This window comes from Barbus barbus, assembly GCF_936440315.1.
Source record: "Barbus barbus genome assembly, chromosome: 12".
In the NCBI taxonomy this organism is placed as follows: domain Eukaryota; kingdom Metazoa; phylum Chordata; class Actinopteri; order Cypriniformes; family Cyprinidae; genus Barbus; species Barbus barbus.
The window spans coordinates 11,806,693-11,833,430 of NC_136740.1; the positions used below are offsets into that span (position 1 = coordinate 11,806,693).

The 26,738-nt window shown below is 38.3% G+C and overlaps 1 protein-coding gene across 2 annotated transcripts in view; it reads right to left on the reverse strand.

Moving 5' to 3' along the window:
• The window catches only part of LOC306878091 (serine/threonine-protein phosphatase 6 regulatory ankyrin repeat subunit A-like), a 33,433-nt gene extending 7,897 nt beyond the window's left edge, over window positions 1-25,536 (reverse strand). Inside the window, exons 1-21 of one of the 2 annotated variants that reach the window (XM_079430205.1) lie at window positions 25,290-25,536; window positions 16,245-16,328; window positions 16,068-16,146; window positions 15,858-15,928; window positions 13,735-13,935; window positions 13,462-13,549; window positions 13,225-13,367; window positions 9,809-10,021; window positions 9,647-9,725; window positions 9,449-9,563; window positions 9,170-9,252; window positions 9,010-9,073; window positions 6,497-6,565; window positions 6,269-6,409; window positions 6,070-6,181; window positions 5,964-5,990; window positions 5,801-5,875; window positions 5,477-5,678; window positions 1,040-1,127; window positions 831-948; window positions 506-725 (exon numbers count right to left, since the gene is read on the reverse strand). In XM_079430205.1, coding sequence (XP_079286331.1) covers window positions 506-725; window positions 831-948; window positions 1,040-1,127; window positions 5,477-5,678; window positions 5,801-5,875; window positions 5,964-5,990; window positions 6,070-6,181; window positions 6,269-6,409; window positions 6,497-6,565; window positions 9,010-9,073; window positions 9,170-9,252; window positions 9,449-9,563; window positions 9,647-9,725; window positions 9,809-10,021; window positions 13,225-13,367; window positions 13,462-13,549; window positions 13,735-13,935; window positions 15,858-15,928; window positions 16,068-16,146; window positions 16,245-16,328; window positions 25,290-25,316 — 2,299 coding nt within the window. In that variant the 5' untranslated portion in view covers window positions 25,317-25,536. Of the gene's footprint in view, window positions 1-505; window positions 726-830; window positions 949-1,039; window positions 1,128-5,476; window positions 5,679-5,800; window positions 5,876-5,963; window positions 5,991-6,069; window positions 6,182-6,268; window positions 6,410-6,496; window positions 6,566-9,009; window positions 9,253-9,448; window positions 9,564-9,646; window positions 9,726-9,808; window positions 10,022-13,224; window positions 13,368-13,461; window positions 13,550-13,734; window positions 13,936-15,857; window positions 15,929-16,067; window positions 16,147-16,244; window positions 16,329-25,289 lie in introns of both variants that reach the window. The other variant, XM_079430204.1, reaches the window with a different exon arrangement.
• Between the last annotated feature and the right edge of the window lie 1,202 nt (window positions 25,537-26,738).

Sequence of the window (26,738 nt, forward strand, 5' to 3'; positions counted from 1 at the left end):
CGGGTTTAACATTTTGCATCGAATGACAAACAAATAGACACCAAAGTACCATTTACAGGGTTCCCACCCTTTCTGACCAATGAATTTCCTTGACTTGTCCAGTCGTAATAATTACTACATTATCATTACATAAAGATTGCTGAAGAGGATTTACATTTGTATGCAAAGAACTATTCCTTAAAATAAAATTACGCATAATTACGCGTGTCAGTGAATGAAAGTCCCTAAAAAGGCAAACAAGCTAAAATTTGAATGTAACTCAAGGTTTCGACCTCCTGAGCCTTCAAACAGATCATAACCAGAAATTCAAAGTAGTAAGAATTTACTTTACATTACAGGACTATAGAAATTTCCATGACATTTCCATGTCTGAAACCAGTTTTAAAAATCCCTGACATTTCAAATGACAGTGGGAACCCTGCATTATTTTCATTAGACTTGGTGCAAGCAGGCCTTTAAACAGGTAGGGTGCATCGATCTGTGATTGGCAAGTGCGTTTATTCACCGTTGTAACAGGCCCAGTGCAGGGGCGTGTAGCCCGGGTGGTCAGTGATGACAGGAATGGTCTCTACTGACTGGGCAGCATGCAGAAGGCCCCCCAGAACCCCAACGTGGCCACAGGCGGCCGCAAGGTGCACTGGAGAGCGCCCCCTACAGTCCCGTACCATGAAACTGGCATTGTGCTGCAGCAGGGCCTCCACGCACTCCTCATGGCCCGTCACCGCCTGAACGGAACAACACACACAAACCCATGAGCCACGCTTTGAAGCACTAGCACAGGTGAGAGCCAGTGCCAGTAGAAATACAGAAGAAAATCAGTCGTGATTTACCCCTCTGTGCAGAGCAGTGCGGCCCCATTTGTCTTTGGCATCGACATTGGCTCCTTTATTAATAAGGGAGTAAACACAGTCTGTGTGTCCACCCAGCACTGACAGCATCAGAGGCGTCCTGAAAATCATTTATATGAATATGACTCCGCAATCTATAATTTCCATTATTTTCTACATGGAGAAACTGGGAAATAGTGTCATGTACTTACTGGCCAATCCCATCCTGAATGTCCACTGCACTCTGCAGGTCAGCATTTCCAATGAGCAAACGGAGACATTCAGAATGACCATTTGTGGCTGCAAGGCAAAAGAAAAGAGATATATGCGTCATGAGAGTCTATGCCCATACATGAACAGTAAAACATTCTGGCATCTGCAATAGACTGATATACATCCACCCGGATGATAAATCTGTCAACAGTATTGACCTTGTTCTTGCTTGGCTGATTAACAACAAAAATGTTAGCTCTGCCTTGTGTTAAGAATCCATAAACAGCTTTGTCAATAGAAGCATTCTCTGTTTCCAAACATTTTTAAGAATTTTGATTAATATAAAAATATTTTTAAAGAATTAAAAAGATAATAGCAATAAGAAAATTAAGAATTTTTAATTTCAACATTTGCGATCAAATTAATTTCTATCATTAAATCCATTACCCTTGAGTATATACACAAATATAATTTTTTTATTTTTTTAAATGACAATTTTTGCAAATATTTCAACATGTATATTTTACCTATGTATATTTTAAATATTTTACAAATATTTCATTACCTGCCATCTTAAATATCTAATCCGTTGAGTAAAAATAAAGACATTTATATATTAAAATATTAAAAAATAAAATAAAATTGAGCTTATATTAATTTCTAACCATTGTCATAATTAAAAGCACTGTTCTTTGTGTAAATATAAAAAAAAATTGAAAAGATAACACTAGCAATATTTCATTCCAGCATGTATGTGGTCATATTCATTTTTAACATCTTTATCCTTTGAGAAAAAGTTACAAAAAAATAGAGCACTTCAAAATAAAGAAAAAAAATAATAGTAAAACTGTAATAGTAATAAACAGAAATAATTAATAGTAATAAATATTACTTAATACTTAATGATAGTGATATTTAATAACTAAGATGTAAAAATCAGCCATATCTCTCTAGTTATCAATATTGCTATTGAAAAATCCATATCGGTTGCCACAGGACACTTTCCTTAGACGGAGTTTTATTAAAGTCCCTTTCAAGGAAAGCATTCACACAGCGGCCATATTTGCAATGCCTCCGGGCAGCTATTTTGGGCATCCAAACATATTTCGCGTTGCAGTTTCTCCCATTCATAAGTAATAGGATTGAACCGTCTTTGTATATCTATACAGGTGCATCTCAATAAATTAGAATGTCGTGAAAAAGTTTTTCTTGCAAGTTATTTAAAAAAAGTGAAAACTTTTCATATATTTTAGATTCATTGCATGTAAAGTAAAACATTTGTTTTAATTTTGATGATTAGAGCTTACGGATCATGCAAGTCAAAAATCAGTATCTCAAAACATTAGAATATTTACATTTGAGTTTCAATTAATGACCATCTCTACAGTATAAATTCCGGATATCTCTTGTTCTTTGAAACCACAATAATGGAGAAGACTGCTGACTTGGCAATGATCCAGAAGATGAACATTGATGCCCTCCACAAAGAGAGTAAGTCACAGAGGGTCATTACTGAAAGGTGTGGCTGTTTACAGAGTGCTGTATCAAAGCATATTAAATGCAAAGTTGACTGGAAGGAAGAATTTGGGTAGGAAAAGGTGCACAAGCAACAGGGATGACTGCAAGCTTGAGAATACTGTCAAGCAAAGCTGATTCAAACACTTGTGAGAGCTTCACAAGGAGTGGACTGAAGCTGGAGTCAGTGCATCAAGAGTCACCACGCTCAGACGTCTTCAGGAAAAGGGCTACCAAGCCACTTCTGAACCAGAGACAACGTCAGAAGCGTCTTACCTGGGCTGTGGAGAAAAAGAACTGGACTGTTGCTCAGTGGTACAAAGTCCTCTTTTCAGATGAAAGTAAATTTTGCATTTCATTTGGAAATCAAGGTCCCAGAGTCTGGAGGAAGAGGGGAGAGGCACAGAATCCATGTTGCTTGAAGTCCAGTGTGAAGTTTCAACAGTCAGTGATGATTTGGGCTGCCATGTCATCTGCTGGTGTTGGTCCACTGTGTTTTCTGAGGTCCACAGTCAACGCAGCCATCTATCAGGAAATTTTAGAGCACTTCATGCTTCCTTCTGCTGACAAGCTTTATGGAGATGCTGATTTCATTTTCCAGCAGGACTTGGCACCTGCCCACACTGCCAAAGGTACCAAAAGCTGGTTCAATGACCATGGTGTTACTGTGCTTGATTGGCCAGCAAACTCGCCTGACCTGAACCCCATAGAGAATCTATGAGGTATTGTCAAGAGGAAGATGAGAGACACCAGACCCAACAATGCAGATGACCTGAAGGCCGCTATCAAAGCAACCTGGGCTTCCATACCACCTCAGCAGTGCCACAAACTGATCACCTCCTTGCCACGCCGAATTGAGGCAGTAATTAAAGCAAAAGAAGCCCCTACCAAGTATTGAGTACATATACAGTAAATGAACATACTTTCCAGAAGGCCAACAATTCACTAAAAATGTTTTTTTTATTGGTCTTTTGAAGTATTCCAATTTGTTGAGATTGAATTGGTGGGTTTTTGTTAAATGTGAGACTAAATCATCACTATTAAAAGAACTTAAACTACTTCAGTCTGTGTGCATTGAATTTATTTAATACACAAGTTTCACAATTTGAGTTGAATTACTGAAATACAAACCCGATTCCAAAAAAGTTGGGACACTGTACAAATTACGAATAAAAAAGGAATGCAATAATTTACAAATCTCAAACTTATATTTTATTCACAATAGAATATAGATAACACATCAAATGTTGAAAGTGAGACATTTTGAAATGTCATGCCAAATATTGGCTCATTTTGGATTTCATGAGAGCTACACATTCCAAAAAAGTTGGGACAGGTAGCAATAAGAGGCCGGAAAAGTTAAATGTACATATAAGGAACGGCTGGAGGACCAATTTGCAACTTATTAGGTCAATTGGCAACATGATTGGGTATAAAAAGAGCCTCTCAGAGTGGCAGTGTCTCTTAGAAGTCAAGATGGCAAGAGGATCACCAATTCCCCCAATGCTGCAGCGAAAAATAGTGGAGCAATATCAGAAAGGAGTTTCTCAGAGAAAAATTGCAAAGAGTTTGAAGTTATCATCATCTACAGTGCATAATATCATCCAAAGATTCAGAGAATCTGGAACAATCTCTGTGCGTAAGGGTCTAGGCCGGAAAACCATACTGGATGCCCGTGATCTTCGGGCCCTTAGACGGCACTGCATCACATACAGGAATGCTACTGTAATGGAAATCACAACATGGGCTCAGGAATACTTCCAGAAAACAGGACTACTTCCAGAAAACATTGTCGGTGAACACAATCCACCGTGCCATTCGCCGTTGCTGGTTAAAACTCTATAGGTCAAAAAAGAAGCCATAATCTAAACATGATCCAGAAGCTTAGGCGTTTTCTCTGGGCCAAGGCTTATTTATAATGGACTGTGGCAAAGTGGAAAACTGTTCTGTGGTCAGACGAATCAAAATTTGAAGTTCTTTTTGGAAAATTGGGACACCATGTCATCCGGACTAAAGAGGACAAGGACAACCCAAGTTGTTATCAGCGCTCAGTTCAGAAGCCTGCATCTCTGATGGTATGGGGTTGCATGAGTGTGTGTGGCATGGGCAGCTTACACATCTGGAAAGGCACCATCAATGCTGAAAGGTATATTCAAGTTCTAGAACAACATATGCTCCCATCCAGACGTTGTCTCTTTCAGGGAAGACCTTGCATTTTCCAACATGACAATGCCAGACCACATACTGCATCAATTACAACATCATGGCTGCGTAAGGAGGAGGATCCGGGTACTGAAATGGCCAGCCTGCAGTCCAGATCTTCCACCCATAGAAAACATTTGGCGCATCATAAAGAGGAAGATGCGACAAAGAAGACCTAAGACGGTTGAGCAACTAGAAGCCTGTATTAGACAAGAATGGGACAACATTCCTATTCCTAAACTTGAGCAACTTGTCTCCTCAGTCCCCAGACGTTTGCAGACTGTTATAAAAAGAAGAGGGGATGCCACACAGTGGTAAACATGGCCTTGTCCCAACTTTTTTGAGATGTGTTGATGGCATGAAATTTAAAATAAACTTATTTTTCCCTTAAAATGAATCATTTTCTCAGTTTAAACATTTGATATATCATCTATGTTGTATTCTGAATAAAATATTGAAATGTGAAACTTCCACATCATTGCATTCTGTTTTTATTCACAATTTGTACAGTGTCCCAACTTTTTTGGAATCGGGTTTGTAAATGAACTTTTCCATGACATTCTAATTTATTGAGATGCACCTGTAGTCTTTGGTTTTATTATAAAATATGACTTTTTCCTTGTAATTAAACAATAAAAATAATTCAGATTCCCAACTGTGTTTGGTCACAAATTATGCAAATAACTGAACTTCACGTAATCTGTCTTCGTACACCTTACCAGCGGCGTGGATAGGGGTGCGCTTGAGCGTGTAGTCTTTCACTAGGATGGAAGCCCCCTGGTTGATGAGCACATCCACACATTCAACGTGGCCTTTGAAGGCAGCCAGGTCCAGCGGCGTGTGTCCTTGTGCTGTTCTCACATCCAAATCCAGCAGAGACTGAACCAGCACCTCAAGAGCCTGGTGATGTCCATGATACGCCTGAGGACAAGCATTAAAATAACCATTAAATATAATCTGAGAAGAACCTAAGCCAGAAAGCAAAAGAGAATTACAATGTTTCCCAACATTTGGTGAACAAACAAGATGGAGACTGTACTCACAGCCAGGTGGAGAGGGCTCACAGGAGCACGTACATCAGAGTCATTTAGAATGTCTGTCCCTGAGGTTTCCATTAACTTTAAAACAAGACACATCAGATCTAATTAGGTCTCATCACTCCGTGACAACCTTAAAGAGGTTTATGCTGAGCATCACAGCACTTACCACATCTAAAGGAGTTTCACTCGCAATCTGATGAAGAATACAGAAATATTTTAAGATGAAAATATTAAAAACATAGACCTAATCACATGATTTTAAGTCATCTCACCAGCTCCAGACACAGGCGGTGTCCATAAGCAGAGGCGTAATGCACTGCATTGTAGCCCTGATTGTCACGGATCCCTGGGTTGGCGTCATTCCTCAGCAAATATTCCAGGCACCTAGTTAGGGAACGAGAGAGACTGGTAAATACATGTCATTTAACAAGTTATGCACACCAATCACTTGTATGCAAAACAGTAACTCACTTTCCATCTGCGTCAGAAGCAGCGGCGTAGTGGAGGGGGGTGCAGCCCCTCTTGTCAAGCTCATTGACATTGGCTCCTGAACCCACCAAAGCAAACAGGCACTGGTAGTTGCAGTTTGCAGCTGAGTAGTGCAAAGGTGTCCTAAAGAAGATTTTGTACGCTCAAGCCTCACAATCAGAAATATCATATTGCATAATGAATGACTATGGAAGTGCAAAGTAAGCACACCTTCCAAAGCTGTCCTTCCTGTTGAAATCTGCTCCCGTGTTGAGGAGAAGATTCAGACACTCAAGGTTCCTGTGGTAGAAAACACATTTTAATTAAAGCAAAACAGACACAAGCTACATGAATGATATGTTGACAAACGTTTTTAAAGTATAAATAAGTCTTGTTTTGTAAAGATATTTATATTTGTATAAATATTGGTTTAAATATTTTTAATCAACATAAACAAGATTACGCAAAACTAATACAGGTTTTTGAAAAATTGTATTCTTTTAATATTTGTATACCTATATTTGTATAATTATATTTGTATAATTATATTTGTATAATTATATGCAATTCCAACATGGCGACTCTAGGAGCCTGTGGCAGGGACTTAGAACCATCACGGACTATAAAACACCACCCTCCAGATCGGGGAATGCGGACGCCTCTCTGGCTGACGAGCTGAACACTTTTTATGCTCGCTTCGAGGCTGCAGCTAATCACGCTAACGGCGCTAGCAGTGCTAACCGCATGCACGCTGAGGAAGCCGGTGAGGACAACGTATTCACCATCACGGAGCATGACGTGAGGAGGGCATTCAGGAGAGTGAACATCAGGAAGGCAGCAGGACCAGATGGCATCACAGGTCGGGTTCTGAAGGCCTGCGCTGACCAGCTAGCACCGGTGTTCACCGAGATCTTCAACCTCTCCCTGGAACAGTCCATAGTCCCCTCATGCTTTAAGCAGTCCACCATTGTTCCTGTCCCCAAGAAACCGCAGCCCACCTGCCTAAACGACTATCGCCCTGTAGCCCTCACATCAGTGGTGATGAAGTGCTTTGAGAGACTGGTCAGAGACTTCATCATTGCATCACTACCAGACACACTGGATCCACTACAGTTTGCATACAGACATAACCGCTCCACGGAGGATGCCATCTCACACCTCCTCCACACCACAACAAGTCACCTGGACTGCAGAAAAGGGAATTATGTAAAAATGCTGTTTGTGGACTACAGTTCAGCGTTTAACACCATAATTCCCTCCACACTCACCTCCAAGTTGGAGGTCCTTGGTCTCAGCACATCCTTGTGCCAATGGATCTCCAGCTTCCTGAAGGACAGACAGCAAGCCGTACGGATGGGTAAACACACCTCATCCTCCATCACCCTAAGCACTGGAGCCCCTCAAGGTTGTGTTCTGAGCCCCCTGCTGTACTCACTGTACACTTATGACTGTGTGGCCACTTCCAACTCCACCACCATCATTAAGTTTGCTGATGACACTGTTGTGTTGGGCCTGATCTCAGACAACGACGAGACGGCCTACATACAGGAGATTAAGAACCTGGAGAGTTGGTGCCAGGTGAATAGTCTACACCTGAACATCAGCAAAACTAAGGAGCTGATAGTGGACTTCAGTACGAAGCAGGAGCGGTCGTACCAGCCGATCACGATCAGCGGGACTCCAGTGGAGAGAGTGGACAGCTTCAGATACCTGGGTGTTCACATCACGCAGGACTTGACTTGGTCCTGTCATACCAGCACCCTGGTGAAGAAGGCCAGGCAGCGTCTGTACCATCTGAGACGCTTAAAGGACTTTAGACTTCCCTCTCGGGTGCTTAAGACTTTTTACACCTGCACCATCGAGAGCGTCCTGACGGGCAGCATCACTTCCTGGTTCGGGAACTGCACTATGCAGGACAGACGAGCCCTCCAGAGGGTGGTGCGTTCAGCGGAACGTACCATTCACACCGAGCTCCCTAACCTGCAGGACATCTACAGCAAGCGGTGCCTGACCAGGGCCAGGAAGATAGTGAAGGACCTCAGCCATCCCAACAATGGACTCTTTTCTCTGCTGCGTTCAGGGAGACGCTTCCGCTCCATGAAGGCGAACACAGAGAGAATGAGGAGGAGCTTCTTCCCGCAGGCCATTCGGAGTCTAAACCACTCTCCACTCTAATCACATCACCCCACACTTCCACTTTGCACATTTTTCAAGTACAATCTGCACTAATTTGTAGAAGGTACGGAAGGATAAATGAGTGGGACTTACATACCATTTGTCTTTGTCTTTAGTATCCTTTTACTCACTTATACACTTTACTGCACTGCACAGCACAGCACACGGACACTTTATCACTGACATACACTTTACTTTTTATAGAATCTATATAGAATCATATTCTATTTTTTATTCTCATATCTATTTGTTATTTTATTTTATTGCTAGTTTATTCTGTATATATGGTTACTGTACTTTTTCTATTTGTATTTTTGTAAACTTGAGGTTTTTCTAATTTTGTTGGACAATTTGTTGGACAGTCGTACAATACATTTCACTACATGTCGTACTACGTATGTATATGTATGTGACAAATAAAATTTGAATTTGAATTTGAATTTGACCTCTGAGATTTATGCCCCTCAAAAATATCAATAAATTGGAATCCTTATTTTTAAATAAATGAACAGATTGGGACCAAGAAAAACTGTTATCACCGACCATAAAATCAAAAATAATCATCTCACCCGCCGGCAGCAGCAGCATGTAAACAGGTCCTTCCAAAGTCATCAGGGGTGTCTATATCAAAGCCTGAAAGACAGAGACTTGCTGTTATACAGCAGTAAATTATGTAATCCATGCATAAAAAGTGCACTGTCTGACTATCTGAGCAGTGATGCAGCTTACCAGATGACAGCAGCTTACGGCAGCAGTCTGAGAAGCCGCTGAGAGCGGCCAAATGCAGTGGAAACATGCCATGAACTCCCCTCCTAAAAGAAAGATCCAAAGTTACAACCAGATAGACATGAGCATCTCGCTGTGTATGCACGTGGGATCAATTACAAAATTCTTGGGTGTTTGAATAATGAATTTCTGCCTACATCTATATTTCCACAGTTAATGTATAAATTAAACAAAGCTGTTATATTCAGTAATTAGCAAGCACATGGGAAAGAGAATTCTTACTTGGCTGTATCAGCTCCATTAGTGATCAGTGTGTTGATGAGAAGCTCGTGTCCGTATCGAGCTGCGATGTGCAGAGGAGTATTCCCGTTCTTATCTTCACAGTCTATCTCAGCACCTACACATACACGAAACAAACACGCTGTCAGATACTGCGGGTTTGCATGTCAGTAATGGAAAATTTCAAAAGTCAAGATTCACCATTTTGAATAATCGCCTGAGATCTAGAGAACCTCCCGTGGATAGCGGTCATATGTAGAGGAGTCTTACCATCCTTACTCTGCAAAAAGATAAATAACCAAGTTTTAACGGAATTCATTGGTGATTTTTGTCACACTTGTGCAGCCATAATAGAGGTCCCACCTTGATATTAACATCAGCTCCATTTCCCACGAGCAGCTCAAGGCAGAGTGCTCCGTGCCGTGAGGCAGCGGTGAAGTGAAGGGGTGCGAAGCCCTTCTCGTTAACCTGGTTCACATTCGCACCACACTCGATCAGCTCGTTTACCACCACATCCTGACCGTTGTAGCATGCCACGTGCAGTGGCGTGTTCCCATACGCGTTTGGATCATTCATCTGTAGGCATGTCCACAGTTCAAATGTTCAGACATTCACACTGCGGTTTAATTACTGTGTGACTGAATGAGACTGAACAGAGGTGTGCATCCAATTTAAGCATTGTGGTATACAGCAGTCTACTCTTAGTTCTTTTGAAGCGAACCTCTAGATGAAAAGGTTAGCATGATGCCATCTGAACTAGGGGTGGGACAATACATTTCTTTCCAAAAGCACTCTGACTCTGAGCAAGTTCCATGAACCGCATTCTCTATGAAGATGGGGAAGCACGAGGAACCGAAGGATAAACAGATTTCCAGCCACTGTATTAGCTTTACTGCTAATATATATATGTATGTGTTTATGGAGATGAAAACTATAAGCGTGGACCATAGGCACCGAGCACATTGTTATTGCAGAGCATATTCAGTTTATGCTCCGCTCGGATCGCAGGTGGATTTCCCTCACTATATGAGTGAGAGAGAGAGCGCTGCCGGTGCGTCCAGTTTTATGTGAACAAAACTGGATGCTCTCCCTATCTCTCAGATATTACAAGTGCGCGTTATGCAGTGTGAACAGTGGGCACCGACCGGCAGAAACATAAATCTGCACCTATGGCATGGAGGACGAAACAAAACCTTGTCAGAGCCACAATGTGGCGCAGAAGTGTGCAGTGTGTGTGCTTGCCGCGCATCTACATTTGAAATAACTAACCTGAGCGCGCAAAAGACTTGATGTGAATGGCTATTTCTTTGTGTGGGGCTCCGTTTTTATGATGAGAGGAGTAGAAAGGTTGAGAAAGCACTCCAGGTAAATTTTGAAATGTACCAGGTTTATATTATATCTATCAGTCTAGTTTTTTTTTCTTTTTCTGTTTGATAAGCAGTTAAATGTGTTTGTTTACACACAGAGAAAAAGAAAAGTGTAAGCTTTTAATAGGTCCAAGAATAAAATGATTAATTTAGCCTACTCAACATGTTAAAATTGATTTACAGAACTTGTTGTTGTTGTTTTCTAACAGTTTGCACTTGAATAAAGAAAGAAAACTTGCACTTAACCTTTTCACGGGCATTTTGTTTAGACCGATATCATGATGTATCATTATAGAATTTTCTAGAAATATATAGATTATCGCAGAATCGCTGTATCGTGATATTATCGTTATCGTGAGCCATGTATCGGGATTATATCGTATCGTGAGGTACCCTACGATTCCCACCCCTAGTCTGAACCATACTTGGACCAATCCACCCACAAGAGTACGAATGACTGTGAAAGCAAGCCACGTTGTGAGTGAAGCATTTTATTATGTTCTAGTCAATCAAACTGACTGCCACTTTGTTCATTTGCCAAACTGAAAATGAAAAATCAACTAGCTCACTGCCAAAATGGTTACCATCATGTGTCACTAGCTATAATTAATATGAACAGGCACATAAGCATTTTTGAAAATGTTGGCATTGAATTCCATGAAAAATATCAAACACCTTTTAAAAGATGCAGCAATGGACAAAAGTAAAGCAAACCGCTTGAGACAGACTGAAACTGTGTCGTAGATTCACAGGAGAGTCTGTCTGTCTTTCATTAAGATATTGTGATGCACGGTAATGTATTGAATAATAATGTGTGTATTGGAAGAAAGCAAGTAGTTAAGTCTAGTTTAAAACAATGTTTGAACTAAAACACAGGGACATTTTTACACACCAACACAACATTTACAAGAATAGTGGTTGACCAACATATGTCCCAAGTTTTGGATTTTATTTTTTAAATTATCGGCATCAGCCAATATGTTTTTTTCTGTTTGGCTGATGAATATCAGATTATTTTATTTTGACAGCATCAGGACTTTTATTTTGGGAGCACAGAGAATACCAGTGCTTAAGCTTGTGTCACGTTTTTTAATATTGATTCAGTTTTAAATATATTTTTTCAATTGTTTACATTTTAAGATTGTCTAATTGAGTGAACATTTATTTCATGGCAGCATGTTTTCTGCTATTTTAAATTAAATAGTGTGATGTATATCGGCATCATCCAAAAAAAAAATCTGTATCACTCAAAGTCAAATTAAATAATCTCTCTAAAAGGCCTTTCGCACCGCAGGAACCTTTTCATAGTACCCGAACTAATTGTGGAACTACCCACGTTTTGGCGTGTTCGCACCGCGGGAACTAAGAATGGTTTTAGTTCCAGGAACTCCGTTTGGAGGAACTAAATTAGCTCCTACTTCAGAGTAGGGTCTAAAACAGTTCTAGGAACTATCCGTGACGCAAGTGTATGCTGATTGGCTAAACGCGTACGAAAACGCCCTCACCCGCCATGATTTCAAACACTGTGTAAACATACACTGTGTAAACATTGTATCATACTGAGAGCATTTATAAACGGCATTTACCTGAAGACTTCGTCTACGGCGTTTTGTGCTTCTATCAGCCTCAATGAAATGTAACACTGCAAGTTGTCGTTGGAGATTCTTTAGTCCTCTTTTCCGTTCATTCAATCGCTTGACGTATACGTCGAAATTCCATGTTCATTATTGTGAAACCCGTGAGACACGACAAAAACACAGCTCCAATCACAGCATCCTCCTGTTATTAACGTTGTTCTTCTTTGTTTACGTTGTAGAACGCCGCGTACAAGTGATATCGCTGTCGACCGGCTTACGTCACCCACTGTCGGTGCGAATGCAACCCTTTAAATGGTACTGGGAAATAGTTCGCGTAAAATCGTCCCAGTACTTTAGTACTGTACTTTTAGTTCTGGAACTAAAGCAGTGCGAAAGGCCCTTAATATTCATGAGCTGGAAGTCATTCTGGAAGAACCATAACATTAGTGTTTTTTTATAAAACTTAAAGGAGTCATGAACTAAAAAAATCTAAATTCCCTTGACTCTTCTGAGTCTACAATCTGCCACGCCTATAATTATAAGAAAACCCCAGATAACAGTACAAAATAATAATAAAAAAGGCAGTTCATGACCCCTTTAAGCTAATAGTGTGACGACATGGCATCATCCATCAAAAATCTATATCGGTCAATCACTAATTAAAACATCTCTCCATTATTTACAAGCTGTAAATCAAGGAAGAATCATAACATTAGTGTTATGTCACATTTTTCTTCTAAAACTTAATGGCCATTATAATCTATCATGTACATATTCAATATCGCCCAATAGACAGACATGCATGTTAAGAAAGTATGACAATGTGAACACTCACATCCACTCCTAGGTCCAGCAGATACTTCACTACACTGATCATCCCGCTGGACGCTGCAGCATGGAGGGGTGTGTAAGCTTTCTTATCCTTACACGTCACCTCAGCACCATGAGACACCAGCAGTTTGACCACCTCCATGTGACCTGAAGGGTTGAGGGTTTGAAAGGGTTTTGAATTTACAAGACCCCACATATGGCTGTGCAAGAGGCTGGAAAACAAATAATAGCTCCGTCTCACCCATGTATGCCGCCCAGTGGATCGCCCTTCTGTCCTTCTTATCAAACGCATTTATATTTGCTCCCCTGGATAGCAGTAACCGCACCATCTGACAACAGAAAAACATGCATTACACTTTACACATGGAATACAACAATAAAACTAGATTTGCAGTGTTTAAAAAACAAATTTAAATATTAAATATTCATCTCTCAATTGTACCTTGAAGTACTTCATGAATTCTGAACCATAATTTCAACAATCCCACACATATGCAAATGGCTGTTCACTGACCTCCAGGTGGCCACTGAAGGCAGCGTGGTGCAGAGCTGTGCGTCCAGCCCGATCTGATACATTAACATTGCTAAGCAGTGGTACCAATGCCTCAGCGCAGCGGACTGCTTTGTTAGCAGCGGCCACATGTAGAGGAGTCTGCCAGTTCTTATCGCGAGCGTTCACATCAGCAGAGTGCTTCAACAAAACCTGCACTGCCTCCTGCAGGACACAAGGTCACAGGAAGAGACGGATCAATTATCTGAAGCATTACTTGTCATTTGTTCCCTTAATTTGTGGTTGCATACTTTCACAACTTCAAGCAAGTCACAATTTGTTAATTTACACATATGAGCTCAAATCTAATATATTATTGCCTTTCAGATACGGGGTTTTTGCAGGTTTTATGAAGGTAAATTTAAGACCTTTGAAAGACCAAGTAAAGAAGAAATTAAGGAATTAATTGGAGAACAACACGTCAATATGTTCTCTTAATGTGACTGTCTAGGGAGCACACAATGAGCTGTAAAGTTTGAAAAATACAACATCCAACCAATCTCCATTACTTTTTCATTCATTTTACAGCTTGAATAGCTCTGCTCCCAACCACTAGAATAGTGAAAGAACATTTACTGTACCTTCTATTCACACTGCAAAAATATTTGACATTTTCTTTATTTTACATATTAAGTAAATGCATCTTAATTTAAGAATGTTTAAATGTTTGTATTGGAATGCATGCAACAAGGCCTTGATTTATGGAAGGGCATATTAAGAACTTTAAGACTCATAGAAACCCTGTAAACCTAACAGAAGCTTTTACATTACTTATATTAGCTTTTTTGTTTTTATTTTATTACTGTTACTTTGATAATTATTGGATGCAATGTTTACCTAATTTATGGAATGTTTACTTATTCACTTATTCAAAACTACACTGTAGATTTATTTAAAATGTTAATGTTAATAATGCGTTAATGCAAATTCCTTTTTAACGGCACTAATTTTATTAACGCGCGATTAAAGCAGCGCGCACTTTCTGTTTGACCCATGGCCTAGCCCGTACTACTACAGTGGGAGAAATGGAAATGAATGGATATGCTGACAGTGTTGCAAATTTAGCGCCTTTTTCAGACCACTTTAGCAACTTTTCTTTTGCTAAAGGGAGAGCTGGTTATTTAGTCCTAATGGGTCACGTTTTAGTCACTATTTCATATTCATTCCGTTGTCTGACAACAGAAACAGTAAAATATATAAATGAAAACAGTTTTATTGAGAATTTAGCTGCATCAAAATACAGTAGGCCTATGTGGGCACAAAGAGGCAAACAAATGTAATAATAAATAATAAATGTACATTTTGCATGTTCAGAAGAAGTGAGCTGCCCTGTCTTGCAAAAATGTAAACAGGTTTGTGTTGGTAAATTGCTCAGTGCAAAGAAAGAAGTAATGGGAACCTGGTATTTCTTTTTTCATGCGTCTAATAGACATGAGCAAGTTCTTTGAAAAACATAATAAACATATTGCATAAAGCATCCATATTTGTCATTGCCCATGTTGATTAGAGTATTAAAAACATGAAAAGTATTAATTTAAGGTACATTTAGAGCAGATTAAAAAAAAAAAGTGAGATTAAGTTGTGACTAATCGCGATTAAATATTTTAATCGATTGACAGCTCTAGTTTATTTAAAATATAGGTAACACTTTAGTATAAGGACAAATTTTCACTATTAACTAGTTGCTTATTATTAACATATCGACTGTTTATTGGTACTTATTAAGCATATATTCTGCATGAACATATTCTACATCCCTAATCCTACCCATTACCTACACAACTGCTTTACTAACTACTAATAAGCAGCAAATCAGGGGGTTATTGAGGCAAAAGTCATAGTTAATGGTTTGTTAATAGCAAGAACGGGCCTTAAAATAAAGTGTGACCAAAATATATATATTTTTTTATATATATATAGAATATTTGTTCGTTTCAAAAGCACATCAGCTTTTGCTGTGCTGTTGGAATCTGTCACGATTTTGGTATTCACTACAAAAATTATGGTACTGTGACAATTCTATTCTTCAGGAAGCAAAGTTTAGGCAAAACCTACAGAAAACAAGTATGTCTTTGTGGTTGTAATACCTCACTGCAGGATGCCACTGCGCGGTGCAGAGGAGTCAGCCATTTGTTGTCTTTGGCATTCACCCTCGCCCCTACATCACAAGCAAAACATGAATAACAGTATAACAATACATCAAAGCCACATTTGAAGACACCTGGAATCAAAGGGAGGAGATACGAGAAGCTTCAAAAAATGGGTTTCATTATGATGAATATTCCAGATGCATTTACCCGATAAAATTAAGAGCTCTATAATCTCAGCATCTCCTAGGTAAGCAGCTGCATGCAGCGGTGTCCTTTTTTCATTGTCCTGAAAGAAATAGAGTTTATTTATTATTAATTGAACCAATTTGAAATATAAGGTGGATCAATTTAAAATCGAGCCATTTTTTTTTTTTTTAATCTTACTTGTACATTCACATCCTCTTTCTTGAAAATGAGAGAGCGTACTTCATCCGGATCAACATTGAAAATAGCTTTTAGCAGGGCAGGCTGAAAAACAGAGAGACACACACTTCAAGTCACACAACTGACAATGAGAAACATGGCCAAATCTGAACTGGGACATTTGGTTTGTGCCCTGACAGGTGAACTTAAATGCAGAGACTGATAACTTGTTGGCAATAACTGGGTAAACATGGTTGAATCGCTTCCCCAAAGACTTCCGACAGCAAACCGAAGCAACAGCACCTTGAGGTAGTATTGTCCGTGTAGACTGCCTGTGTATTGCTTATGTAAGTGCACCCTCAAGTGCCAGAGTGATTCTAAATAAAACCAGCCTCTTTCTTTGTCTTTTTGAGCTGCAGTGCAAATTGACACTTCATTCTTTAATAATGTCAATTTTCTTTCCCTTACAATGATTTTAAAGAAAACATGTCATGCTTTCATTCTAGTAAACAAACAAAGGAGAGATTATAGCAACATTGAACTTTGTTTCTTTAATCAGTATTTCGTCACAGAATTTCACAATTTAGATTCCATCTTTCACAGTATAATAAATCTCTCAAAATTTAGTTAAAAACAAGATTTCAGATCCTCCCCCCCCCATATAAAAAGACTCAAAGTATGATTTCAAATTTTTGGGAAAGAGGAATTTACCTTATTCATGGATATTAGAATTTTGTTTTTACGATTTCATGATAACAAAGATTAGTGATCGATATTGATTTTTTTTTATAACCGATACCAATTATTTGCATGTTTATGTGCCGATAACCGATATGTAGAACCGATATTTATTTACTGTTATAAAGTAAATAAATGACTGCGTGAAGTAAGTCCATACTTCACTTTAGTTTTTCCTCCTTTCAGTCATCTTAACAAAAAATGTTTTGAGAATTAGCAGTCTTTCATGCAGGGCTCTAGACTCATTCTTCCCACTGATCTCACTTTTGCGACTAACTTTCTCAGTTGGTCGCACGAGCACATAATTTGGTTGCAATTTGTTTTTTTGTTTTTGTTACAACATTTGATTAATCAATGCATGCTGATGAACTTTTATCATAGTTTATAGTTATATGGTAACGAAAGTGTTCAACATTCAACTCGTTCTTTTTCATCGGTATTATTTGTGATTTAAATTTTGTGATCAGGAATTCCTTTTTTCGTGCGCTTTCACTTTCAAATTTGCGATCTTGGTGTCACATTTTACAAGAAAAGATAATTGTCCATTTTGTTTATATCTATACACCTTTCACTTTTTAAGACTAAAACAAAAGATGGATTCATTGTTATTCTTAAAAAGCACAACAACAATAAAACAGTACGTAACATTTATTAACAAAAACGAATAAGACGAGGCATGGCACAGGACACAACACATGCTGTACTATATACCGAGTATATTACAGAATGTTTAGCAAACTCTGAGGAAGCAAATAAATATTCATATATATTTTTTTTTTTAAATTAAGGAAAGCCTTCATTGCGTAACGTGAGGTAAACAGCAAAGATAACAAGCTTCTCAAAATGAAAACAAAAAGAAAAGTAAAACTAAGCTGGCTGTCGCTGACAGGACTTGCATGTTTTTTCAACAATACCACCATGTTCGCCTTCTCTGGTTTAAGAAGCGGTCTTAAACCCTCCGTTGCGCTCCGTCCGCAACGCGCACCTTCGCGCCCGTGCTGACGCGGCGAGTATAAACCAGGCTCTACCCACGAAGCGCTCGCGCTGAAAGCACCTCTCTTCACGTGATCAGTGAAATCTGACTCCTGCTATAATGTGCTGCGTCTGGCAGTGCGCGCTGTATGAAGCAGACGCGTTGGAGCAGCGCAGACCATGCACTCGTACAAATGCAACCACGTCAAATTTGAACTCGCAAAAAATGACCATTTTGGTCGCAGTCTAGAGCCTGGTCATGTTCAATTTAATCTTCGTATTACAACAATAAAAAACATTTTATTTATAAAAAGCTTTAGCAGCAACAGTAATATTAGCAGTAAGCAAAATAAACGTAGAATGTCTAATGTTTTCAAATAGAGAAAATAAATAAAGGAAAGGCATATCAACTTCATTTTTAACTACAGTTTTAGTAGGTTTATAAGCCGTTTCATAGGCTAAAGAGTCAAGTCAAGTCAAAGAGTGAAGAATAATTCACTGGATAATGTTAATTCACGGAATAATATTCTCTGGAATATTGGAATATAACAAGCATTGTATTTTATTGCATTTCTCAACTGGCATGCTCTAAATTATGCTGCTGACAGCGCGGTTTATCTATGCATTTACACAGAACTATAGGCTACTCAAACTGTGATCGATTGCAGAGAATTTCCATAGAGTTGTATTAATTTAGATGTTTATAAACAAAATAATGGTTATATAGTAAGTGTTAATACAATTTAGGGTGCTTCAAAAAAGTGAATCTTGTTAAAAGTTACATGCAATGGCCGTGCTGAGCATTTTTCACGGGATTAATAGACCACAGAGAGAGAATTCAATTCAGCACTTTTATTTCCAACATGCGCTAATTCATGGCTGTGTTATTTCAGGCAAAGTTATATCTTTATAGGGACAGGGCTTGACAGAGTATCTTATTTATCATATTTCTTAGAGCCAAGTTGCATAAACTACATAACAGGCATTTATGTAATACATCTAATTTGTGCATTAATGACTGTAATATTAAATAGCTTACTAACTACAGCAAATCAAGTACCTGCACGCCGTTGTTCGTTCTCGTCTCCCCTCAGATGCGCTGCAATTGCGATCCTGCGCGCAATTCTCAAAACACCCACAAGATGTTTGTCAGTGAATCCGATATTACAAAACCGATATCCGATTATGAAAAATGCTTAAATATCGGGAAAATATCGGTAAATCGATATATCGGTTTTAAACATTAGAATTCCCCAAATCTGGACTAAGTTACAGATGTTCTCTCACTTAAAAAAAAAAAAAAAAACTCTACTTAAGGGTAAAAATAACCAGTAGGTAAAATACTGTTTTAATGAGCGAGTCATCCACTCAACAAATTTGTTCAAAAGACTGATTCATTCAGAAACGAAGCAAGTGATAGGAATGGGTTACTGAATCACTGACTTTACTCGATTCATTTAAAACTGTGGATTCATTCAGTAATGAAACACTGCTGTGTGTTGCTCGGAGACACAGATATTCTGCTGTGGCTTTGATTGGAACTATTTTCATCAGCGAAATGAAGCAAAAAACAGTCAATATTGTGTCTAAAACACAAGTCACTGAATTTAACTTCTTGTTTATTGCATAAAATCAATGTCACATTGCAATCGTGTTGATGTATATTTTTTTTACCACAGTATGCATCTTTAAATGTCTGTGTTGCTCATTTGTTTTGATTTCTGCACGAGTCGCTTTCATGGACACTCAGGCTGCGCGAGCTTCATCTGCCACGACATACATTATCATTCACTGTTTACACAATGCAATAAAATCTGAATCATTCTTGTGCAAAAATTGTTGGTGGCCAAGTTTCAGTGCTTCTCTAGTTATTTTTGTTATTGACGTTTTAATCAGGCTCCTTCTTCGGTTGGGCAAGAAAAATTCTCTCTCGCTTTCCCGTTTAAAAAAATCGACATGCCCCAGACAAGCGTTAATAGAGCTCTGATTGCTCCCCCACAGTTTATTTTGGCCCTACATATATTACAAATTGCACACTTTGTCTTCTTTACTCACAATGAATAACTTCCACACCGACGTCATGTTTACATGTGGATGTGTGCGTGTGATGTCAAAGCGGACCAGCTTGGAATCGGCAAACTGACCAGCCGGTCACCGGTCTGGGGCCGATCATGAGGAAAATCCCTGGCCAGTCGATCGGTGCATCTCTACCAACAATATTTCATTACCACCATGCCAAACATTTTTACAGAACAATTTGGCTATGACAGAAAAGAGAAGTGACAAGCAAGCACATTTCTGCCAGAACCACAGAGTGATGCATCAAAAACTACAAATGTAATTCATTAAAATCATGAACTGAGGGTTGACACACTGAACCAAAAACCACTTGGAGGATGATCAAAACCATGCTCAGATCCTTATCCAAAAAAAGTGATACATTTTTAACAAGGATGAAGTTAATTTAAGATTTTAAGCAATCAAATATTAAAACTAATTATTAGATGGGTTGTTTTAAACCAAGAGAAGAATCCCAACCAGTGAGGAGGCTCAAAATAATAGAATAAGAAATATGTTCATCATTAATTGAAAGATGGATGCCAAGCATGGTGGTCTCCACCAGCACGGAGAGAGCAGATGGTGGCGCAGAAAGTACATATCTGCTCCAAACCGGCATGAGTTAATAGTGGACAGACACCACTGTTCCTCCCAGCAGCGTAGCTTGCGCTACTGGTTTATCAAGGACACAAACAGCTAATTTTATGTTTATCAATAAATATTTAGCAAGCTTCAATAAACAAAAAGATTGCCAGTTCCAACAGGTGACAGAGAAAAATTAAATCATGAATGCATTCATATCAAAGAAAACCTCTTGACACCATTTCTCCTTGGCAGTGACCGGTTTCCTTTACATATTCATCTCTATAGATATTCCATACTTTATCATCACTTTCGAAAAAACAGGGGTTGAGAACAATGCACGTGCCTTCCGCATCAACTGCAGTATAGGCTTGCTGTGACTCATGGGAAGCATGTGCACTATGCCCGAGTTACAGGAAGTGTTCAGTCACACATTCTTGAGTGTTGTGAAATGGGATGTAGAAAATTCTGATAACAGCCAAGTGTTAATTTGCCTCAGGTTTCACACCACGCACTACTCTTGAGAATAACAGCCTCGGCAAGGCATTCAAATTACATGTGCAATAATATACAGGGTTTTGAGAAGTTTTATAAATCAGACATCATATTATATAGCATTTGGGGGGGGGGGGGGGGGGGCACAGTAAGAAAACCGAAATATCTCTTAGTTTTATACACATTCACCTCACTAGTCACTAATACAAAAAAACTAAAAACGTCAACAATGTAGAGTTCATCTACCTAGATCGTCTCTGGCTTATCTAAACCAGTTAGTCTCAGCTGAGGTTGTCAGTGGAAGGACAAGCTCACACTGAGAGTCGTGAGAACATAACAAGCAAGCACTTGTGCTTGAAGAAAGCTTCATTTGAAAAGACTCCTTTAGTAGCTCTAAGCTGAGACAAGGCTCTATTTGTCACATGTGGTCTGCGCTCTACTGCATGCATACGGGTTTAATAGTCTATTCAAGCGATGCGATCGTGTTCGGTCTCCTTTAACGAGCTCCTCTAGTTACTGCCATCACCATGGAGATGAGCGCTTCTGTATCTCCTCGTCCTTCCTAACTGGAGACTGAGTGATGTAAACGCATGCATACATGTACAAACACTAATGAACTCTCTGTCTGGTTCTGGAGGTCAACTAAGAGAACAACAAACTGGTAACATCAAGGTCATGGGTTTGACTTCCAGAGAACACCTGGAATACACTGCAAGTAGGCCTATATAAGCAGGGCTCAACAATAAAAAATGCCTGATGGCCTGGGGCCATAGCGAATGATACTGGGGACAGTTCTTGTCACAAAAGTTTATTATTTGCATTCAAGCAAATTTAAGCATTTTAGTCACTTAGAAGACAGCAAAGAAAACTCAGTACTAGAATTGTGTTCTCTTCCATGTCTCATCACACTTAGACAATTACACACTTATGTCAAATATGTCCAAATTTGACATAAGTGCAAGTATCTTCATAAACAGTCAGTAATGTTTTAAGTTAGCAATAACAGGAAAGAAATAGGGCTGTCGCGATTCATCGATTTTAATCGACTAGACGGTTTGTAAAAATCATCAACTTCATTTTGCTCGCGTCGACTAACCGGCCAAAGTGGTGCATTTCACGGACGAGAATCCATAAAGCACATGATTAGACTATTTTCCAAGGCTGCATGATATATTAAACCCATTTATAAAATCATAATTAAGCTTAATTGTTAATTCACAAACACTATTATTTGATTAATTATATATGATGCAGTTCTAACACAATATATGCGCTTTGATTATTTACAGAAGTGTAGGTTAAGTACGTGCGTCTCACAGCGGCTCCGTTCACAGTAGCTCCACAGAAACTTATCATTTACATGTGTGGAGCATCTCAAACTCCATCTCTGCATGTTGTTGTGAGTTTGGGTTTATTATAACGTTAATCTGGGAACGCAACGTATGCCATTTCATCAGATTTGTAAGGTAAATCATTTATAAATCTACGCAAAACAGGAGAATACATCACGGTTTCAAAATAAAAGCTCAAACCCTCACAGTTTACACGTGTTGATGTCCACATATTCATTTAATTACAATGGCCATAGCATTTCTGTCCTAAAGAAATGGTTAAATGGTGCTTGGTCAATATTAAACAAGGATTACAGGGTTTTTCCTGGGTCAAAAAAGGTCTTGGGTGGTGCCTGACGGTCATCCACACACAAAGTAAAAAAGTACCCTCCCCACGTGAGCTGCGAACCCAATACTGACCATAACTAAAATAAATGCAAAGAAAAAGCTTGTGATTTTTAATTATATTCATTCATGAAAGAAAAAACAGCCATTGTCAGGGAATATAATAAAACTGGCTTTCATATTTTTGTAAGATAGGATCCTTCTTTGCTAGACCTCACAATTACATAAATATTGAAAAAGCATTTAAAAGTAGTATTAAAAAGTTTATATTTAACTAGTAGTCTAATTTTCTACCATACATCTGACTAAAATTAGTAGCTGGCTAACAAATTGCTTTGTGGCTGGTTTCACCTCACTCAGTCTAAAGTAAATTATTTTAACTACACATTGTCATATAAATAACCTGAGGCTACTGTGGATTATTAAGGCTAAATATTGTATTATTATTAAGGTTTAATCTTTTTTTTCTTTTATTGAAAGTGTGTTTTATGTTAGTTGCATGTGTGGAACACTTGTCAGAGAACATAAAGATCCTTTTTTTTAGCACAATTCACAACACCGGTAATTCAGTTTAAAACAAAATAAAAACAAATTCAATCTCTGAATGTGCCGCATGAAATATGGAATCAGTCTTCTGACCTTTTACTATCATGTCACTTGATTTTGAGGGAGGGAGAGGAAAGACAGTTAGGGCTTGTTTACACCTGGTCACTTTATGCGTTTTGTCGGATCGGATATCCATCTGATTTGTTAATTTTGGCCACATTAAAAAAAGGATATAAATCCGATCTTGAATCAGGCCTACCGTCAAAGAAATCAACAGTGCGCTGCAATTTATTCATCTTGAGCCGATTAAAAGATTGAGGATTGCAACAGAAGAGAGCGGCATCAGCACTGGAAAGATAAGCTACTTTCAGTTTCATTCGCGGCAGTTTGCGGGTCGGCTTGCTGGCTATATCTGTGGCAATGCATGTAGCATTAACGCTGTCATATCTGACTATTACATTGATTATAATTGTATTATTAGTAGACTAGAACCCGTGGATGTGTTGTCATTCTTACACTATAATACTGAACTTTGATTTCAGTGATTTGGACTATGAGATGCACTCTGTTGGACTTTACTTTTGCTTTAAAAAAGGATTTCATAGAAATTTGGATTTCATTTGGTTTAATAAAATATTCTTAAGAAAAATTTTAGATTTTTTGTGGGAAATTAATCGTTTAGATTAATCGATAGATTAATCGAAATAAAAATAGTCGTTAGTGGCAGCCATAGAAAGAAATCAGATCTGCTGTATATACCTGATGTTAACTTTACATTAGTTAGGCTAGTAGTTTTTGCTGCGGTATTGAAATTCACATTGAAAATGTATTTAAAAACAATGGTGTCATAAACCTTATTCATTCTAATTTGTATTATTTATTAGAATTTATTTGGTTACATGGGTCGAAAACAACAACAAAAAGACTCTTTTTTTTTTCCCCCTCCGTTTTAATTTTATTCATTTATTTTTGTTGCAGAGCCAGTGAAATTTTGACAGAGCAAGTTAAACGATAAACCACTGGCCTGACCGGGTCAGTAGAAAAATTCCCTAATGTTGAATCCTAATAAACATCCATATATGTAAATGGGTGCAATATTCCAAGGAAAATCTGAAATTACACGCATATAAACACACTAAATTTCAAAGAAAAAAAACTACTGTACAAATAAAAGTAGAAATGCACAAACTGTCTTAACATTTAGCTATCCTGAGGGAGAAAGTAATGTAACAGGTGAAATCTATGAAGTCAGTAATAAAAAAAACAACAACCTTTCTGGCAGTGTCATCATTACAAAGGTCAAATGTCCAAAATATTTGACATCTTTAGCCCACTTGCAAGGTCATTCTATTCTTGAATCTCCTCTATGCTAGAAATATCTCATATAGAAAGCGAATAAAGTTCACATAACACTAAGACCAGCTGTAAAACCCACATTTTAGTCAATATTTTAATTATTTTTAGAACTGCGATGGTCTTGTGCATTACTGATCATACACCTGTCGTGCACTGAAGACTGGACGTTAAAGTTATCATGTTATATGACTCTCAACTTCAAATCCATAAACAAAATTATTAATCAAAACCAGCTCTCTCATATCTGAGCATTTTCATAGCCAGCAGTACCTGACGAGACCAACTGTTGCCCGAGCCTTAAGATAACAAGTAATCAGAAGACTTGTGCGATTTATTAATTACTTAAAAGATTATTGAAAACAAATAGTGTACACTTCATCGGTCACAACCTGTTATACTAATATCGAGGCTCGCGGACATTTAGCTTAGCAACTATTAGCTACATTCCTTTTGCACGAGATGACAAATACCCACAAATTACGTTTTGCTTTCAGCAATGTAATGTAATGTAGCACGTATTCGTCCTCTTAAACGGCTTTAGTTAAATGACTTTGGACAGTTCAGTCGTCTGTGAGGTTGCTTGGTAGTTCACTAGCGTGTTAGCACTAGCCTAACTCGGCTAGCTGTTTCAGACACCACTCACCTGGTCTCTAATTTTGAGAACCACCATGTTTCGATGCTCTCTTTGGATCTCATGCAGAACTAAACGGATATTTTTCACCACCACCACTTGAATGCTGATGTTCAGTTGTCGGTAAATCTAGCGTTTTCAGTAGGCCTGGGGTTTCCTACTTGCCACTGATGAGCAGGGGAGAAAACTCCATAACATTACCGCCACTGCTGCCTCGCAAAGAACAGAGACGATGATTGGCTAGACCAGTGGTTTGAACGACAGTAAAAAGAACGATGATTGGTTAAAAACCAGATGGGGGCGATGCTTGCTTGTGAACTGTGAAGCGTTGTTGGATGTGAGCATTGCAGTTTATCAGTAGGTTTCAGATCGGTAAAGGAAGAAGTGCGTGTTTCTCTATTGCAAAGTGACGTTACCTTTTAACAATGGTGTTTAATACAAAATGCATTACAACGAATACAAATGATGTGTTAAAGTGATGGTTCATTATATAAGGGTTACAGTTGTTTTAACAGTTTATATTTGTATGACTATAATGCAGGAGTTTTAACACTTTTTGATGCCAAGGACCACAAATATGATAATTCTAATGCGAGAGACCCTATTCCTATTATACACGCAAATTGTTAAACATGCCAATTTGGTAATTTTAAAAGTAGTGCTTAATTTTCAGGAATAACACACAATTTAACATAATGTAAGTTTTTTGGCCATCAAAATAATGGAAAATTATATTTGTTAATATACGCCAGTATAATTAATGATAAAATTATTATCCAAATGACCAACTAAATGTCACTGTTAGGTACAGTTTTAAAATTGTATGGCAGTATAAAACTGTCAAAATGTATAACTAAAATTTCAGCGAACTTGGAATATATTATTTTTGCCCTTTTCCTCATTGTTTTTTTTCACTTTGTGTTACAGGAAATACATAGACATGTTTTCATAGGTCTGTGCAGAAAACAATGAAACCGGTTCCTTGTATTGTTCCTTAAAAAAAAAATCTCATCAGCTGATAGTTGCTAGTAAATGAAGGCTGTGATAGAAAGTTGTGTTAGATAAGAAATATGCCTAATAGCTAGATTCTGTTTATAACTTAAAACATGCTGACTTGTCTCAATAAAAATATAGCAACTTGACAACTTGAGTTTTTTTTAACAAAGAGAGAGAGAATAAGAGAGAGAATATACATTCATTTGGACTGAACAAGGCTTTGAGTTGCTTTAAACTTAAAATGAGCGTTAAATAATCAAAACATAAAGAGTCAATTTCATTGTGGTGCACCAGATGACGCTAAAGGTGTATTTAAGACTTTGTATTTACTTCACAGTTGGCTATCTGTTCTCCTGTGTCTAATGCACCACATTCAGCACTAAATAAATAACTGCCATGGCTAGACGCAATTTACATAAACATTAAATAAATAAAGTATTAAATAAAACAAATCTTAGTTAACAA